At 49.4% G+C, this 17681-nt stretch overlaps 1 protein-coding gene across 5 annotated transcripts in view; it reads right to left on the reverse strand.

Annotated features, from left to right (window-relative positions):
- Window positions 1-17681, reverse strand: part of LOC147116981 (5'-AMP-activated protein kinase subunit gamma-2-like) — a 564967-nt gene that overhangs the window by 411928 nt on the left and 135358 nt on the right. For all 5 annotated transcript variants that reach the window (XM_085987492.1, XM_085987491.1, XM_085987493.1 and 2 more), the window contains exon 2: window positions 5384-5455. In XM_085987492.1, coding sequence (XP_085843618.1) covers window positions 5384-5455 — 72 coding nt within the window. The remainder of the gene's footprint in view (window positions 1-5383; window positions 5456-17681) is intronic.

Raw genomic sequence — 17681 nt, forward strand, 5'->3', positions numbered from 1 at the left:
AGCCCCATCTGTGCCAGATTCCACTGGCTCACCACGCCCCAGAAAATTGGCTTAAGATCCCAGGTACGGTAGCACAGTGGTTACATTACTGGACTAGTAATCCAGAGGCCTGGACTAGAGTTATCTGAGAGGGGATCTTATAAAAGTATATGGGGGGGCGATTTTAACCCTAGTAGATATGAGTTCAAATCCCACCACGGCAGCTGGAGAATTTAAATTCAGTTAATTAATTCAATAAATCTGAAATAAAAAGCCAGTATCAGTAATGCTGATCATGAAACTACCGGATTGTCGTAAAAACCCATTGATATACCTATCAATTCCTCCAATAAAAGGCGAAGAGTTACGAAGGTGACTAAAGGTTTTTATTGACTAAATAACAGAGCCCACTCTCGTGGGTGATCCGATCCAAGCAGGAGGAATACCAGTCAGTCGCTCACCTTTATACCTGGCCTGGTGGGTGGAGCCAAGGCGGAGTCGGCGGTGGTCATCCCAGGTATAGCAGTGTGGCAAGAGGCGACCTCGTACCGTGATACAATAGTGGTCAGTGATACAGTTATAACGAACAGTGGTGAACAGTGCTAACTACTAACAGTGATACGATAGTGAACGTGGTTTACCACATTCACCCCTTGTTTAGAATTAAGTCCGGCGGGGTGAAGTGTACTACCAATTCTGGTAGGTCAGTCTGTCCGGAGGCTTCGTAAGCCTCTCCGATCGCCGCAGCGGTGGTGTTGCCTTATCCGGTGCTGGTGCCTTATCCGGTGTTGATGCTGGTGTTTGCGTGGTCGGCGAGGGCTCGTGGGGTTCCGGCATGCCGTCTACCTGGGCTGGGGTTGGGGGGGGTGGTGGCGGTGTTTCCGGATCGGCTGAGGGTGCGAGGTCTCGTAGGGAGACAGTGTCCTCCCGCCCGTCTGGGTACGCCACGTAGGCGTACTGGGGGTTGGCGTGCAGGAGGTTCACCCTCTCGACCAGGGGGTCCGTTTTATGGGCCCTCACGTGTTTCCGCAGCCAGACCGGCCCCGGGGCGGTCAGCCAGGTTGGTAGAGTGGTTCCCGTAGTCGACTTCCTGGGGAAAACGAACATTCGTTCATGGGGGGTGGTGTTAGTGGCCGTGCAAAGTAATGACCGGATGGAGTGCAGCGCTGTCGGGAGGACTTCTTGCCAGCGGGAGGTTGGGAGGCCCTTAGACTTTAAGGCTAAGAGGACGGCCTTCCATACCGTCGCGTTCTCTCTTTCCACCTGACCGTTACCTCTGGGGTTGTAGCTGGTGGTCCTGCTTGCTGCAATACCTCTCTCTAGGAGGAATTGCCGGAGTTCCTCGCTCATGAAGGAGGAGCCCCGGTCGCTGTGTATGTAGTTCGGGAACCCGAACAAGGCGAAGAGGGCATTCAGGCACTTGATGACCGTGCTACTGGTCATGTCGGGGCAGGGGAAGGCAAAGGGGAAACGGGAGTACTCATCAACGATGTTGAGGAAGTACACATTACGGTCAGAGGACGGGAGGGGCCCCTTAAAGTCGATGCTCAGGCGCTCGAAGGGGCGGGTGGCCTTGATCAGGCTTGCTCGGTCCGGCCTATAGAAGTGCGGTTTGCACTCCGCACAGGTCTGGCAGTTCCTGGTCATGGTCCTGACCTCCTCGATGGAGTAGGTCAGGTTGCGGGCCTTAATGAAATGGTAGAGTCTGGTGACTCCGGGGTGGCAGAGCTGGTCGTGGAGGGTCTGAAGCCTATCGATATGCGCGCTGGCGCATGTCATTCGTGAAAGGGCATCAGGGGATTCGTTCAGCTTGCCTGGCCGGTACAAGATCTCATAATCGTAGGTGGAGAGCTCGATTCTCCATCTCAAAATCTTGTCATTCTTGATTTTGCCCTTCAGCTTGTTATTAAACATGAAAGCCACCGAACGCTGGTCGGTGAGGAGGGTAAATCGTTTGCCTGCCAGGTAGTGCCTCCAGCGCCGTACTGCCTCCACGATCGCCTGGGCCTCTTTCTCGACCGACGAATGTCGGATCTCGGGGCCCTGTAGGGTCCTTGAGAAGAAGGCCACTGGCCTCCCCTCCTGGTTTAGGGTGGCGGCTAAGGCGAAGTCGGATGCGTCGCTCTCCACCTGGAAGGGGATGGACTCGTCCACTGCGTGCATCGTGGCCTTGGCTATGTCTCCCTTAATGAGGGAGAAGGCCGCGCACGCCTCCTCCGTGAGGGGGAAGGAAGTGGCTTTCAGGAGGGGTCTGGCTTTGTCCGCGTAATTGGGTACCCATTGGGCATAGTAGGCGAAAAGCCCCAGGGTTCTCCTAAGTGCTTTAGGGCAGTGGGGGAGGGGTAGCTCCATGAGGGGGCGCATTCTTTCTGGGTCGGGGCCGATGATTCCGTTCTCCACTACGCAGCCGAGGATGGCAAGGCGTGTGGTGTTAAACACGCATTTCTCCTTATTGTAGGTGAGGTTCAGCCGTTGGGCCGTACGGAGGAATTTCTCCAGATTCGCGTCATGTTCCTGCCGGTCGCGGCCGCAGATAGTGACGTTATCTAGGTAGGGGAATGTAGCCTGCAGTTCGTTCTGGTCAACCATCTGGTCCATCTCCCTTTGGAAGACCGAGACCCCATTAGTGACACCGAAGGGGACCCTAAGGAAGTGGTATAGGCGCCCATTCGCCTCGAAGGCGGTATACTGGCGGTCCTCAGGGTGGATAGGGAGTTGGTGGTAGGCCGACTTCAGGTCGATGGTCGAGAATACTTTATACTGTGCAATCTGATTGACCATGTCAGATATGCGGGGGAGGGGGTATGCGTCCAGCTGGGTATATCTGTTTATGGTCTGGCTGTAGTCGATGACCAGGCGGTTTTTATCGCCGGTCTTTACGACTACGACCTGGGCACGCCAGGGGCTGCTGCTCCCCTCGATAATGCCCTCTTTCAGGAGGCGCCGCACCTCAGAGCTAATGAAGGCTCTGTCCCCGGCGCTATACCGCCTGCTCTTGGTAGCGACGGGTTTGCAGTCAGGGGTAAGGTTAGCAAACAGAGAGGGTGGCGGGACCTTGAGGGTGGAGAGGCTGCAGGTGTTACGCGGTGGGCGGTTTAACGTTTGCTGGTTGTTGACTGTGAGTGGGGGGAGGGGTCCACCGTATGCTAGGGTTACGCTTTGGAGGTGGGATTGGAAGTCCAGCCCTAGTAGGACGGCAGCGCAGAGATGGGGGAGGACGAGGAGTTTAAAGTTTTTATACTCCGTGCCCTTAACCGACAGGGTCACGACACAGTAGCCGCTGATGTCCGTGGCGTGGGACCTCGATGCCATCGAGATTCGGCTGCGCGTTGGTAGGACAGAGAGGGAGTAGTGGCTCACCGTGTCTGGGTGGATGAAGCTCTCCGTGCTTCCGCTGTCGAACAGGCAGGTCGTGGCGTGGCCGTTCACTTTGATGTCCATCATTGACTTGGACAGATGGTGCGGGCGGGCTTGGTCCAGGGTGACGGAAGCTAGTGTGTAGCTGAGCGAGTCGTTGTCATCTGCGGGCGAGGCGGTCGGGCGTGGTGAGTAAAATGGCGTCTCCCACGAGGTAGGGCAAAATGACGGAGAAGATGGCTGCCCCCGTAGCTCACATGAGGCACTATTGGGGTCGGTTGCCTTAATCAAAGATGGCCGCCCCCATGACTCATGTGTGGGGATGCTGGCCTCAGTTGCCCTAAACAAAGATGGCCGCCCCCATAGTTCGCATGCGGCACTGCTGGCCTCTGAGGATCCGCTCCTGCAGGCCTTGGAGAAGTGGCCTTTCTTCAGGCAGGTTCTGCATGTGGAGTTCTTGGCTGGGCAGCGCGACCTCGGGTGCTTCTCCTGGCCACAAAAAAAACAGCCGGCGGCCCGATCGCGGATGCCCGATGTCGGGGCCGGTGCCGGGGGTGGCGGGGCCGGTCGGGTCCGGGACGCCGACGCAGAGGTAGGTCCCGGGGGCGGCGCTGGGAAGGGTGCTGTGGTAGGGGTCGGGCCCGAGTCCCAGGGTCGCGAGCAGTACCTGGTGAATGCTTCCTGATCTTGGTGGGCCACTTCCAGGGAGATAGCGAGGGCTTCAGCTTTTTCCATGCTGAGGTCTTTAGCTTCCAGCAGTCTTTGCCGTGAGTACTCGGACCGTAGGCCTTTCAGGAATGCGTCGCGGATATTATCTTCAGTATTTTCGGCTGCCGACACCGATTTAAAGTCACAGTTCCTGGCGAGTGCATATAGCGCCTGTGAGAATTCGGCTACTGATTCTCCTGGCTGTTGCGGCCGTGATCTTAGGAGGTGCCTAGCGTACATGTAGTTTACCGGGGTCCGGTACTTCTGTTTCAGCAGGTTGATGGCGGTCTCGTAGGTAGTCATGTCCTCGATGAGAGTGTATACTCTCGGGCTCAGTTGCGCCTGCAGGACACTTAGTTTGGATGCCTGAGGGACGCTGGATTCTCTCAGGTATGATTCGAAGCAGACCAGCCAGTGTTTAAAGTCTGCGGCTGAGTTTGCTGCTCGTGGGTTCAGGTCCAGGTACGGCGGTCTGAGGGCTCGCAGCCAAGCTGGCTGGTGTGGCTGTGCTCCTGGGAGCTGCGCTGGTGGCTCCTCCGCCGGTTGTGACTCGTTGTCGGACATCATTAAATTTAGTCAATAAAATTGATATACCTATCAATTCCTCCAATAAAAGGCGAAGAGTTACGAAGGTGACTAAAGGTTTTTATTGACTAAATAACAGAGCCCACTCTCGTGGGTGATCCGATCCAAGCAGGAGGAATACCAGTCAGTCGCTCACCTTTATACCTGGCCTGGTGGGTGGAGCCAAGGCGGAGTCGGCGGTGGTCATCCCAGGTATAGCAGTGTGGCAAGAGGCGACCTCGTACCGTGATACAATAGTGGTCAGTGATACAGTTATAACGAACAGTGGTGAACAGTGCTAACTACTAACAGTGATACGATAGTGAACGTGGTTTACCACACCCATCTGGTTCACTAATGTCCTTTAGGGAGGGAAATCTGCCGTCCTTGCCCGGTCTGGCCGATACGTGACTTCAGACCCACTGCAATGTGGTTGACTCTCAACAGCCCTCTGAAATGCCCACCAAACCGCTACTACAAAGTTAGCGCTGTGTGGGAGTACCTTCACCACACGGGCCACAGCGGTTCACCACCACCTTCCCACTAGGAGATGGGTTATTCTTAAAAATCGGGACTTTTTTAAAAATGTGTTTGTTCACGGGATGTGGACATCGCCGGCAAGGCCAGCATGACAGGTCTGCTGTGAGAGAGGTCCGGAACGCACCGGGTCAAAACCTCATTGCTGAGTGGCTCCTCATCGATGATCAGGCAATGGCCCTGTGAGGCGGTGGAGTGTAGCTAACCATATAAAAATCAATAAATCAACAATTCATACCTTGTGTGGACCATCTTTTTCAGGAGTTTCTACATCGCCATCCAGGAAAGGCATGGCAAATGAACTGAGGTCCTAAGTGTGCAAAAAAAAACCACAAATAATTATCCATTTTATCTTTACACAAACCTGAAGATGCTGCATAAGTTGGATTTTTAAATTGTGGAATTATATTTTATGCACAGCAAACAAATTGCAGAAACAGAGAGGAAACAATTTCTAGCTACAATCTTCACGAGCCACCAAATGTTATTCAGACGTAAACAAGTAAGATTAATCCAAATGCACATTGCTCCGTTACAAATGCACAACATAACCATCACCACACTTACGATGGCGGTTCTGACTCAACCTAAACAGTTGTAAGTAACAATCGGCTTTTGTTGCTTTACTGGCTCCTCCCTCAGGTAGGAGAAGGAGGCACGGAGTTCTTTGTTCAGGCTTGTTTATACCACCTGTGGGATTTGGAAGATTGTAAAGGTACAAACCAGGGGTGGAGTTGTGTTACTGGACTAGTAATCCAGAGAACGCGAGTTCAAATCCCACCATGGCAGGTTGAGAATTTCAGCTCAGTTTAATTATTTTTTTTTTTTTAAATACAGAAATTAAAAAAGGCTGCACACCGCTAGTCCCGGCCAGAATGGAGCTGATTGGGTAATTGCCCCGTCAATCATACCTGGAGCCCTCTCTGCTGTAAGCTACTGGGATTGATTTTCTGCACATAATTTGTCTAATGTAACTATCCTCCACTCACTGCAGAAATAATCCTGCTTTTAATCGGGGGACTTTGCTGTAGTTTCGGTCATGAGATCCGTTTGCTGTAGTTCGTAGAGACTCTGCTTAAATAGAATCTGTTTGCTGAGTAAATAGACTCTGTTTGCTGCAAGTCCTGCCGTAAGCCCTGCTCCGCCTCCAACTCATTGGCCGGCACAGTGATGTCAATACTCACTTCGATTCAAAAAAAAAAAGCTGGTACCAGTAGAAGTGACCATGAAGCTGTTGGATTGTCGTAAAAAAATCCAACTGGTTCACTAATGTCCTTTAGGGAAGGAAACAGATTATCCTTACCCGGTCTGGCCTATACATGATTCCAATCACACGGCAACATGGTTGACTCTTAACTGCCCTCTGAAGTGGCCGAGCAAGCCTCCCAGTTGTATAAAATTGCTACAAAGGACTGCAATGGTTCCATCATCTTCTCAAGCGCAACTAGGAATGGGCAATAAATGCCAGGCTTTTTTTTTTTTTTTTTAAAAAGGGCTTTCAGTCACATTTTCAGTTGTACAGGGCCTTGGTGAGACCCCACCTGGAGTACTGTGTGCAGTTTTGGTCTCCTTACCTAAGGGTATACTTGCCATAGAGGGAGTGCAACAAAGGTTCACCAGACTGATTCCTGGGATGGCAGGACTGTCATATGAGAGGAGATTGGGTCGACTAGGCCTGTATTCACTAGAGTTTAGAAGAATGAGAGGGGATCTCATTGAAACGTATAAAATTCTGACAGGGCTAGACAGACTGGATGCAGCGAGGATGTTTCCCCTGGCTGGGGGGGTCTAGAACAAGGTGTCACAGTCTCAGGATACGGGGTAGGACATTTAGGACTGAGATGAGGAGAAATTTCTTCACTCAGAGGGTGGTGAACCTGTGGAATTCTCTATCACAGAAGGCTGTGGAGGCCAAGTCACTGAATATATTTAAGAAGGAGATAGATAGATTTCGCGACACAAAAGGCATCAAGGGGTATGGGGAGAGCGGGAATATGGTATTGAGATAGAGGATCAGCCATGATCATATTGAATGGCGGAGCAGGCTCGAAGGGCCGAATGGCCGACTCCTGCTCCTATTTTTCTATGTTTTCTATGTTTCTATGTGACTGATTCCCTAGTTTTATCTTCACTGGCACTTCTACTGATTATTGGTGCCATCAACTGAAAACTGTCTGGACAATATGACTCCTGCGTTATCGGTCTGTTTCTAAAAATATTAACAAGCTGGCTCGCCACCCTGGCGAGTGCATCTCAACACATCCAAGACCTTGAATGAAGAATTTGGCCGTGTTAAATCATTTTTATTTTAACATCTACACTGTGGGCCTGAAATTAACAGAGAGTTCGGCACAATTACTAATAATTATCACCATAGCTGCAACATTTTCTCCCATATCCATACGCTTGTGTTTATATTGGAAATTGGTAAACTGGAACGATAAATTGGCAGCAAAGCATCAGTACATTTCTCAATATACAGAGAACGCACAACTTGTATTTATACAGCACCTTTAACACAGTAAAACGCCCCAAGGCTCTTCACAGGAGCGATTATCAAACAAAATTTGACACCGAGCTACATAAGGAGACATTGGGGCAGATGACCAAAAAGCTTGGTCAAAGAGGTAAGTTTTAAGGAGCATCTTAAAGGAGCAGTGGTTTAGGGAGGGAATTCCAGTGCTTAGGGCCTAGGCAGCTGAAGGCACGGCCGCCAATGGTGGAGTGAAGAAAATCGGGGATGCGCAAGAGGCCAGAATTGGAGGAGCACAGAGATCTCGGAGGGTTGTGGGGCTAGAGGAGGATACAGAGATAGGGAGGGGCGAGGCCACGGAGGGATTTGGAAACAAGGATGAGGCGTTAAAATCGAGGCGTTGCCGGACCGGGAGCCAATGTAGGTCAGCGAGCACGGGGGGGGGGGGGGCGATGGGTGAACGGGACTTGGCGCGAGTTAGGACACGGGCAGCAGAGTTTTGGATGAGCTGAAGTTTACAAAGGGTGCATGGCGGAAGGCCGGCCAGGAGTGCATTGGAATAGCCGAGTCTAAAGGTAACAAAGGCATGGATGATGATTGCAGCAGCAGACGAGCTGAGACAGGGGCGGAGACGGGCAATGTTACGGAGGTAGAAGTAGGCGGTCTTGGTGATAGAGGAAGATATAGGGTTGGAAGCCGAGCTCAGGGTCAAATAGAACACCAAGGCTGCGAACAGTCTGGTTCAGCCTCAGACAGACAGTTGCCAGGGAGGGGAATGGAGTCGGTGGCTAGAGGATGGAGTCGGCGGCCAGGGAGGGGGATGGAGTCGGTGGCGGGGACTGAAGACAAATCTATGTGTTAGAAGGACAACATTTAATACTGGCTTTCCACTTAATGTGAATATGGATGGAACAGCTTGCAGCTGAAACAAGGTCACTAGACTTGTTTAGGAATCGGACTAGTCGCTGTAATAGGAAGACTGTGGGGTTGGTGTTTTGTAAGATGATATTAAATGGACTGATGGACCATTTCAATCCAAACCAATGTTGTAACTGTCGGATCACACCCATCTATTTCAACATAGCACTCTCTCAAACATAATGCACTACTGTGCTGCTAAAGTATAATTCATATCCTTTTAAGTCTACGCGTAATTGCGCTGCATTCTTGAAATCAATGCTCAGGTCGGTTACAAGTCAGAATTCCTGGGATTCTTTGTGGAATATCGTTTTAGAAACTGCAGACATTATGGCCCTGATAATAAATGGGAGTAGGGTTGTGGAGTAGGGGGGGCGCCAGCATGAACTGGTTGGGCCGAATGGCCTGTTTCTGTGTCGTATATCCTACGTAATCCTATGAGATTTAGAGGCCGGGAAACCTGGAAGTACGGGTTTCCTGGAGTTACATGCCGAATTTAACGGACATCGGGAGGGGTGAGGACATCAGGAGGCGGTTGGACCGCAGAGTCCCGATCGCAGGGGTCTGATCCATCCGTCCGACCCCCTCCCGGTGTCCAAGCCCCTCCCAATGCGTTTTACAGGCAAGCCTGGTGGGGGTGGGGGGTGGGCGGTGTGGGAGAGAGGCGGGAGTAGGGGGGAGCACTCCTGCTCCTCCTGGCCCACAAGCAGTGCTGGAAAGACATTGCCTGCTCCATCCAGCCGAACGCCTCCCTTCTGCTGCCGGGTTAAATTAAAACGAAAGCTAAAATGTGAGGCACGCAGCCTCATTGAAATATTTAATTTCGAGACCTGCCTCCGGAGAGCAGGTTAGTCACCCAACCCCCAAACCCGCCTCCGTTAAAACCGGAAGTGGGCGCATTGGAGGCAGGTTTCCGACTATTTTATTTTTAACCCTGCCCCCGTTTTGGGGGTAAAAATTTCCCCCATGGCTCTGGTGTTAAACTCGCACCGTGCCGTTCACCCATCACCCCTGTGCTCGCTGACCTACACTGGCTCCCGGTCCGGTAACACCTCGATTTTAAAATTCTCATCCTTGTTTTCAAATCATGGCCTCGCCCCCTCCCCATCTCTGTGACCTCCTCCAATCCCACAGCCCTCCCAGATCTCTGCGGCTCCTCCAATTCTGACCTCTTGCGCATCTCTGATTTTTAATCGCTCCACCATTGGCGGCCGTGCCTTCAGCTGCCTCGGCCCTGGGCCCTGGAATTCCCTCCCTAAACCTCTCCGCCTCTCTAGCTCTCTCTCCTCCTTTAAGAGGCTCCTTAAAACCTACCTGTGACCAAGCTTCTGGTCACCTGTCCTAACATCTCATGCGGTTCGGTGTCAAATTTTGTTTGGATAACGCTCCTGTGCAGCGCCTTGGGATGTTTTACTATGTTAAATGCTTCATAATGCAAGTTGTTGTTGGTACAGAAATTTGCATCAGTGTGCGACATCTTGAGTTCTGACATACTCTTTTTAATATGTTTACCAGCAGATCCTCTGCAGTACTACTCACAGCGTGTCAGAGGGTACGCCGCTTTAAGGCGATAAATGACGTTATCAGCAAAGTATGAGGGGGGAAAAGGTGTCACAGGGTGTAAATATGACACATACAGCAAAGCGCACGCTTGACACAACACTAATAGATTTTAGCGGATCACTCATAGCGTGATTTGCGATAAATCAGATGATACATCAGAGCTGTCTTTAACTCGGGCGGCAGCAGCCCTAGAAGTGGGGCGCTGCATTTACCGCCCCATTTCCGCTCGCCGCCATTTTGCCCAGGGCCTTTAGAAGGGCATCTCGGACAACTGCCTGAATCAGATGGGGGCCTCGTTAAATGACACAAGTCGCGGTCCTATAGCGTGGATAAGGCGGCAATTATAATTCTGAGGTAGAATTAGTCGCAGCGAGAGCTCTTGTACCAGGCGGCGAGGGGCCTAAGCAGCCACCCTTAAAGGGACCACCAGAGGCCGCTCACAAAATGACACGGCTGATCTGTTAGATTACTATTCTCCTCTTCTATTATAACAAATTTTTGGTCGGAAACATTCAATAAAAAGAAGTCCATTTCTGGTTGCATTGGCTGCTATTTGCATGGATGCGAGACATTTTCAAGCGCACACCAACATCAAAATGGCAGTACAAATTTCAGGAGTTGGGTCCCAATTCTGATTCTCGGGCACATTAGGTATCAGCCTTAGCTCAAGTGGATAGCACTCTCACCGGTCACAAGGTCTGGGGTTCAAGCCCCACTCCAGGTACACCGAGACCCTGCATGACCTCTCAGGTGGACGAATGGGAGCAGATGAGAGAGGTATTCAGGTGGTGTATCCGATATGCTGGGACTGAGGAACCTGGATTTAAGCTTGTAGAGAGAGAGAAAGCGCCATGAGTCTATGGTGAACAAGAGCCCTGTTTGACTGAATTTCATGGTAAGTATAGGCTATGGCAGTCTCAGCCTGTCATTTTCCTGATACCAATCTGGAGACCAACTAAAGAACTTCACCTTGGATCAATTCACTAGCTGCTTCTTCGTGATTTGGAGATTTTCGTAAGAACTGTTTCAATGGCATTTTCAACATCAATGTTCACTTGGCTATCAAAGTCATGAATTTTGGAACATAGATTGAACCCAAATTTCTTTTATCCTACTAATCTTTCTTGGTCTTATTTTGATACCCAGGAATGTACATGGGAAGAGGTAGAAATGGTTAAATGCATGCTTGTGTTTGAGTGTCAGCTGTGGCTCAGTGGATAGCACTCTTGCTTCTGAGTCAGAAGGTTTGTGGGTTCAAGTCCCACTCCAGAGACTCCAGCACAAAATACTAGGCTGACACTCCCAGTGCAGCGCTGAGGGAGTGCTGCACTGTCAGAGGTGCCGTCTTTCGGATGAGACGTTAAACTGAGGCCCCGTCTGCTCTCTCAAGTGGACATAAAAGATCCCACGGCACTATTTCAAGGAAGAGTTAGGGGAGTTATCCTGTGTCCTGGCCAATATTTATCCCTCAATCAACATAACAAAAACAGCTGTTTGTGGGAGCTTGCTGTGTGCAAATTGGCTGCCACGTTTCCTACAACAGTGGCTACACTTCAAAAAGTACTTCATTGGTTGGGGATGTCTGAAGGTTATGAAAGACACTATATAAATGCAGGTCTCTTTATTATGTAGGCTTCTTATCAAGTGTAACAAAATTCCAGCTGGTGTAAAGCCACGTTTCAGCTTCTGAAAACTAAAAAAAAAAATCCAAAATAAGTTTTTAAAATGTTATGTTATCCAAATATGCACCTGTAGAGGGTCCACCAAGCACAGTGCAAGGCACAAACGAGTGCATCAGTCAGGTCTGCCAGATGGACATATATTATACAGATATAAATCTGAGATTGGCGCCTGGAGTATAGCATTGATTACACAAGTAAGATCAAGTCAGTTTGACATCATACATAATTCAAGTGTAGCATGGCAGCGCATTTGTAGTTCAACAATTGCAAGTTCCTGGCAGAGAAGAATGACTTAACCCACTCGTCCAGAACCCCACCCTCCTAGTTGCAGCATCTAATTATTTTCTGAAAAGGGTCCCTCTCACCAATCTGCCTCGAAGGTCCATTCCAAGTGTCGTTCATTCTCCGCATGAAGGACCTCCTGATATCAATCCTAAAGTTACCTTTTACTAGATTGAACCTTTGTCCCTTGCCCTACGCCCACTGTTGAATTTAAAGTAGTAATTTGGATTCGCCTTTTCCATAGCGCTAGTAACTGGCCCCGATTGTAACTCCAGGTGGGATTCCCCACTCAGGCCCGAGTTAAAATTACAGTCGGGCCTCAATGATGTCATCGGGCCACAACATGCATATGTAAAGAAGGACCCCGTTGGCCTGTCCTTGCTGCCTGCTCAGGAGAGCAGGTTAAAATTGCAGACGTTGTGATCATGGGGGCTTTCGGACAGTAAGAGCCAGGGCGACTTTAACTGCCCGCTCGCCAGGTTTCTGCTGAGCGACGAGGGTTAAAATCGCCCCCCATATACAGGAAAATTTGGTTTATCCGGAGGTTATATGTCCGGAATACTCGATCTAATGACAAAAATCAGGAGCCGTTTTCTATATGTTTTTTTTAGTTCTCGTTGCTTTTTTTTTCCCCAGTCAAGCACTGCAAGGTCTGTAGCTATAGCAACAGCTTCAGCTACAGACGCTTGCAGCTGCAGCCGACTGTTTTGAAGCTGTTGCTAAGCAACAGGGTTTGTTGACTGACACGGAGCTTCTCAGTTCCGTATGTTTAAACATTAACTCTGGTATGTCCGGCACTTTTGATGTTACGGCACCAGCTCGGTCCCGTCAGTGCCGGATATCAGAAAGTTTCCTGTACTTTTATAAGATCCCCTCTCAGATAACTCTTTTTCCAGGCAGAAAAGCCCAAGCCACTTCAGTCTTTCCTCATAACGTAGACCCCGGACACTAGGAACCAGCCTTGAGTCTCCAGTTCTTGAATATTTCCCTTGTTTCTCAGCAACCAGAACGGGACACAATACTGAAAGTGTGGTCTAACCAGAGCATACATTCTGTGGCTTGTATTGTCTTGTTTTGACTATGTAGTTCAACATACTACTAGCCTTGTTGATTGCTGCTTTGTAATGGTTGGTTATGATGAGTGTTGAGTCTACAAGGACTCCAAGTTCATCCTTAGTCATTTCAATAACATTCATGCCGCTCAGATGTCCTTCCTATGTCCAAAGATAACTGCGGAAGTGCAGCGCCAGCAGAAAGATATTGTTAGCTGGAGCCATGAGTGAAATATGTATCACAGCGACACAATCAGCCCAAAAAGGTTCATTTGCACGATACACACAGTACTGCTCCCCGATTATCAAAAGCCACGATGAGGCCTTGGACAACGTGGACCACTTTCCATACCTCGGGAGCCTACTGTCAACAAGGGCAGACGTCGATGTTGAAGTCCAACACCGCCTTCAGTGTGCCAGTGCAGCCTTCGGTCATCTGAGGAAGAGAGTGTTTGAAGACCAGGACCTCAAACCCGACACTAAGCTCATGGTCTACAGAGCAGTAATGATACCCGCCCTCCTGTATGCTTCAGAGACATGGACCATGTACAGCAGGCACCTCAAAGCACTGGAGAGGTACCACCAACGCTGCCTCCGCAAGATCCTGCAAATCCATTGGCAGGATAGGCGCACCAACGTCAATGTTCTCGCTCAGGCCAACATCCCCAGCATCGAAGCTTTGACCACGCTCGATCAGCTCCGATGGACGGGCCACATCGTCCACCAGCCCGATACGAGACTCCCAAAACAAGCGCTCTACTCAGAGCTCCGACACGGCAAGCGAGCCCCAGGTGAGCAGAGGAAATGCTTCAAGGACACCCTCAAAAGCCTCCTTAAAAAAGTGCAACATCCTCACCGACACCTGGGAATCCCTGGCCCAAGACCGCACAAAGTGGAGGAGAAGCATCCAGGAAGGCGCTGAACACCTCGAGTATCTTCGCCCGGAGCAAGCGGAAGGAGCGCACGCCAACCCAAGCACCCCACCCACCCGCCCCTTCAGCCACCGTCTGCCCCACCTGTTACAGAGACTGTCACTGAACGGCTGCAGGGCATTCTGAAGGGGGAGGGTGAACAGGCAGAGGTCGTGGTTCACATTGGGACCAACGACATAGGTAGGAAGAGAGATGAGGTCCTGCAACAAGAATTTAGGGAGCTAGGTAGCAGATTAAAGAGCAGGACCTCAAAGGTTGTAATCTCTGGATTACTCCCAGTGCCACGTGCTAGTGAGTATAGGAATAGGAGGATAGAGCAGATGAATGCGTGGCTAAAGAGTTGGTGCAGGAGGGAGGGCTTTAGCTTCCTGGATCACTGGGTCTGCTTCTGGGGAAGGTGGGACTTGTACAAGTCGGATGGGTTGCACCTGAACCAGAGCGGGACAAATATCCTTGCGGGGAGGTTTGCTAGCACTGTTCGGGGGGGTTTAAACTAAAATGGCAGGAGGTTGGGAACCTGAGCAGGGAGACAGAGGAAAGGAAAACAGGGATAAAAGCAAAAGATGGGAAGGAGAAAAACAAAAGTGACAGTCAGAGAAATCAACGGTTTAAATCAAACGTGGCCGCAGTAAATAATAATTCTAATAGGTCTAAGAGCGTTAAAAAAACAAGCCTGAAGGCTTTGTGTCTTAATGTGAGGAGCATTTGTAATAAGGTGGATGAATTGGCTGCGCAAATAGAGGTAAACGAATACGATTTGGTTGGGATTACAGAAACGTGGCTCAAGGATGGCCAAGACTGGGAACTCAACATCCAGGGGTATTCGATATTCAGGAAAGATAGGCAAAAAGGAAAGGGAGGTGGAGTAGCATTACTGGTTAAAGAAGGGATTAATACAATTGTAATGAAGGATATTAGCTCTGATGATGTGGAATCTGTATGGGTAGAATTGAGAAATACTAAGGGGAAAAAAAACATTAGTGGGAGTGGTATATAGACCTCCAAACAGTAAGGCGGAGGTTGGAGATGGCATTAAAAGGGAAATTAAAGAAGCGTGCAATAAGGGCACAGCAGTCATCATGGGTGACTTTAAGCTACATATAGATTGGGCCAACCAAATTAGTAACAATACTGTGGAGGAGGAATTCCTGGAGTGTTTACGGGATGGTTTCCTGGACCAATATGTCGGGGAACCAACCAGAGATCAGGCCATCTTAGACTGGGTATTATGCAACGAGAAAAGATTAATTAGCAATCTTGTTGTACGAGGCCCCTTGGGTCGGAGCGATCATAATATGATCGAATTCTTCATTAAGATGGAGAATGAAGTAGTTGACTCAGAGACAAGGGTCCTCAATTTAAATAAAGGAAACTACGATGGTCTGAGGAGCGAGTTGGGTAGGATTGAGTGGGGAATGGCGCTCAAAGGGTTGACGGTGGATAGGCAATGGCAAACATTCAAAGACCGAATGGATGAGCTACAGAATTTGTTCATCCCAGTTTGGCGTAAAAATAAAACAAAAAAGGTGACTCAACCGTGGCTAACAAGGGAAATTAGGGATAGCATAAGATCCAAGGAGAGGACATATAAATTGGCTAGAAAAAGCAATAATCCTGAGGATTGGGAGCAGTTTAGGAGTCAACAAAGGAGGACAAAGGGATTAATTAAGAAAGGGAAAATAGAATATCAGAGTAAGCTTGCAGGGAACATAAAAACTGACTGTAAAAGCTTTTATAGATATGTGAAGAGAAAAAGATTAGTGAAGTCAAGCATAGGTCCCTTACAGTCAGAATCAGGGGAATTTATAATGGGAAACAGGGAAATGGCAGACCAACTAAATACATACTCTGGTTTTGTCTTCGCAAAGGAGGACACAAATAACCTCCCAGAGATGCCGGGGAACATAGGGTCTGATGAAAGCAAGGAACTGAAAGAAATCAGTATTTGTAGGAAAATGGTGTTAGGAAAATTGATGGGACTGAAGGCCGATAAATCCCCAGGGCCTGATGGTCTACATCCCAGGGTACTTAAGGAAGTGGCCCTAGAGATAGTAGATGCATTACTGGTCATCTTCCAGAACTCGATAGACTCTGGAACGGTACCCATGGATTGGAGGGTAGCTAATGTTACCCCACTATTCAAAAAAGGTGGTAGAGAAAAAGCGGGGAATTATAGACCGGTAAGCCTGACATCGGTAGTGGGGAAAATGCTGGAGTCTATTATAAAAGATGTAATAGCAGAGCACTTGGAAAGCAGTGACAGGATCGGACAAAGTCAACATGGATTTACAAAAGGTAAATCATGCTTGACTAATCTACTGGAATTTTTTGAGGATGTAACTGGTAAAATAGATAAGGGAGAACCAGTGGATGTGGTGTATTTGGACTTTCAGAAGGCTTTCGATAAGGTCCCGTATAAGAGATTAGCGTGCAAAATTAAGGCACATGGGATTGGGGGCAAGGTATTGACTTGGATAGAGAACTGGTTGGCGGACAGAAAGCAAAGAGTTGGAATAAACGGGTCGTTTTCCGAGTGGCAGGCAGTGACTAGTGGGGTACCGCAAGGATCGGTCCTAGGACCCCAGCTGTTCACAATATATATTAATGATCTGGACGAGGGAATTGGATGTAATATCTCCAAATTTGCAGATGACACAAAGCTGGGCGGGAGGGTAAGCTGCGAGGAGGATGTCGGGAAACCCCAGTACGATTTGGACAGGTTGGGTGATTGGGCAGAAACATGGCAAATGCACTATAATGTGGATGAATGTGAGGTTATCCACTTTGGTGGCAAAAACAGGAAGGCAGATTATTATTTGAATGGCAATAGATTGGGAGAAGGGGAAGTGCAAAGAGACCTGGGTGTCCTTGTGCACCAGTCGCTGAAGGTAAGCATGCAGGTGCAGCAGGCGGTTAAGAAGGCAAATGGTATGTTGGCCTTCGTAGCAAGAGGGTTCGAGTACAGGAACAAGGATGTCTTGCTACAGTTGTACAGGGCCTTGGTGAGACCGCACCTTGAGTATTGTGTGCAGTTTTGGTTGCCTTACCTGAGGAAGGACGTTCTTGCCATGGAGGGAGTGCAGCGAAGATTCACCAGGCTGATACCTGGGATGGCAGGAATGACGTATGAGGAGAGATTGTGTCGATTGGGCTTATACTCACTGGAGTTTAGAAGATTGAGAGGGGATCTCATCGAAACCTATAAAATTCTGGCAGGTCTGGACAGACTAGATGCAGGAAGGATGTTTCTGATGGCCGGGGAGTCCAGAACCAGGGGTCATAGTCTAAGGATAAGGGGTAAGCCATTTAGGACTGAAATGAGGAGGAATTTCTTCACCCAGAGAGTGGTGAACCTGTGGAATTCTCTGCCACAGAGGGCGGTGGAGGCCAGTTCATTAAATATATTCAAGAAAGAGTTGGATATATTTCTTGAGGCTAAAGGGATCAAGGGATATGGGGAAAAGGCAGGGACAGGGTACTGAATTTGGATGATCAGCCATGATCACATTGAATGGCGGAGCAGGCTCGAAGGGCCGAATGGCCTACTCCTGCTCCTATCTTCTATGTTTCTATGTAGGTCCCACATTGGACTCATCAGTCACCTGAGAACTCATTTTTAATGTGGAAGCAAGTC

The sequence above is a fragment of the Somniosus microcephalus genome, chromosome 5 (genome assembly GCF_052327205.1).
Source record: "Somniosus microcephalus isolate GS21.2 chromosome 5, FLI_Smic_1.0, whole genome shotgun sequence".
Taxonomy (NCBI): Eukaryota; Metazoa; Chordata; class Chondrichthyes; order Squaliformes; family Somniosidae; genus Somniosus; species Somniosus microcephalus.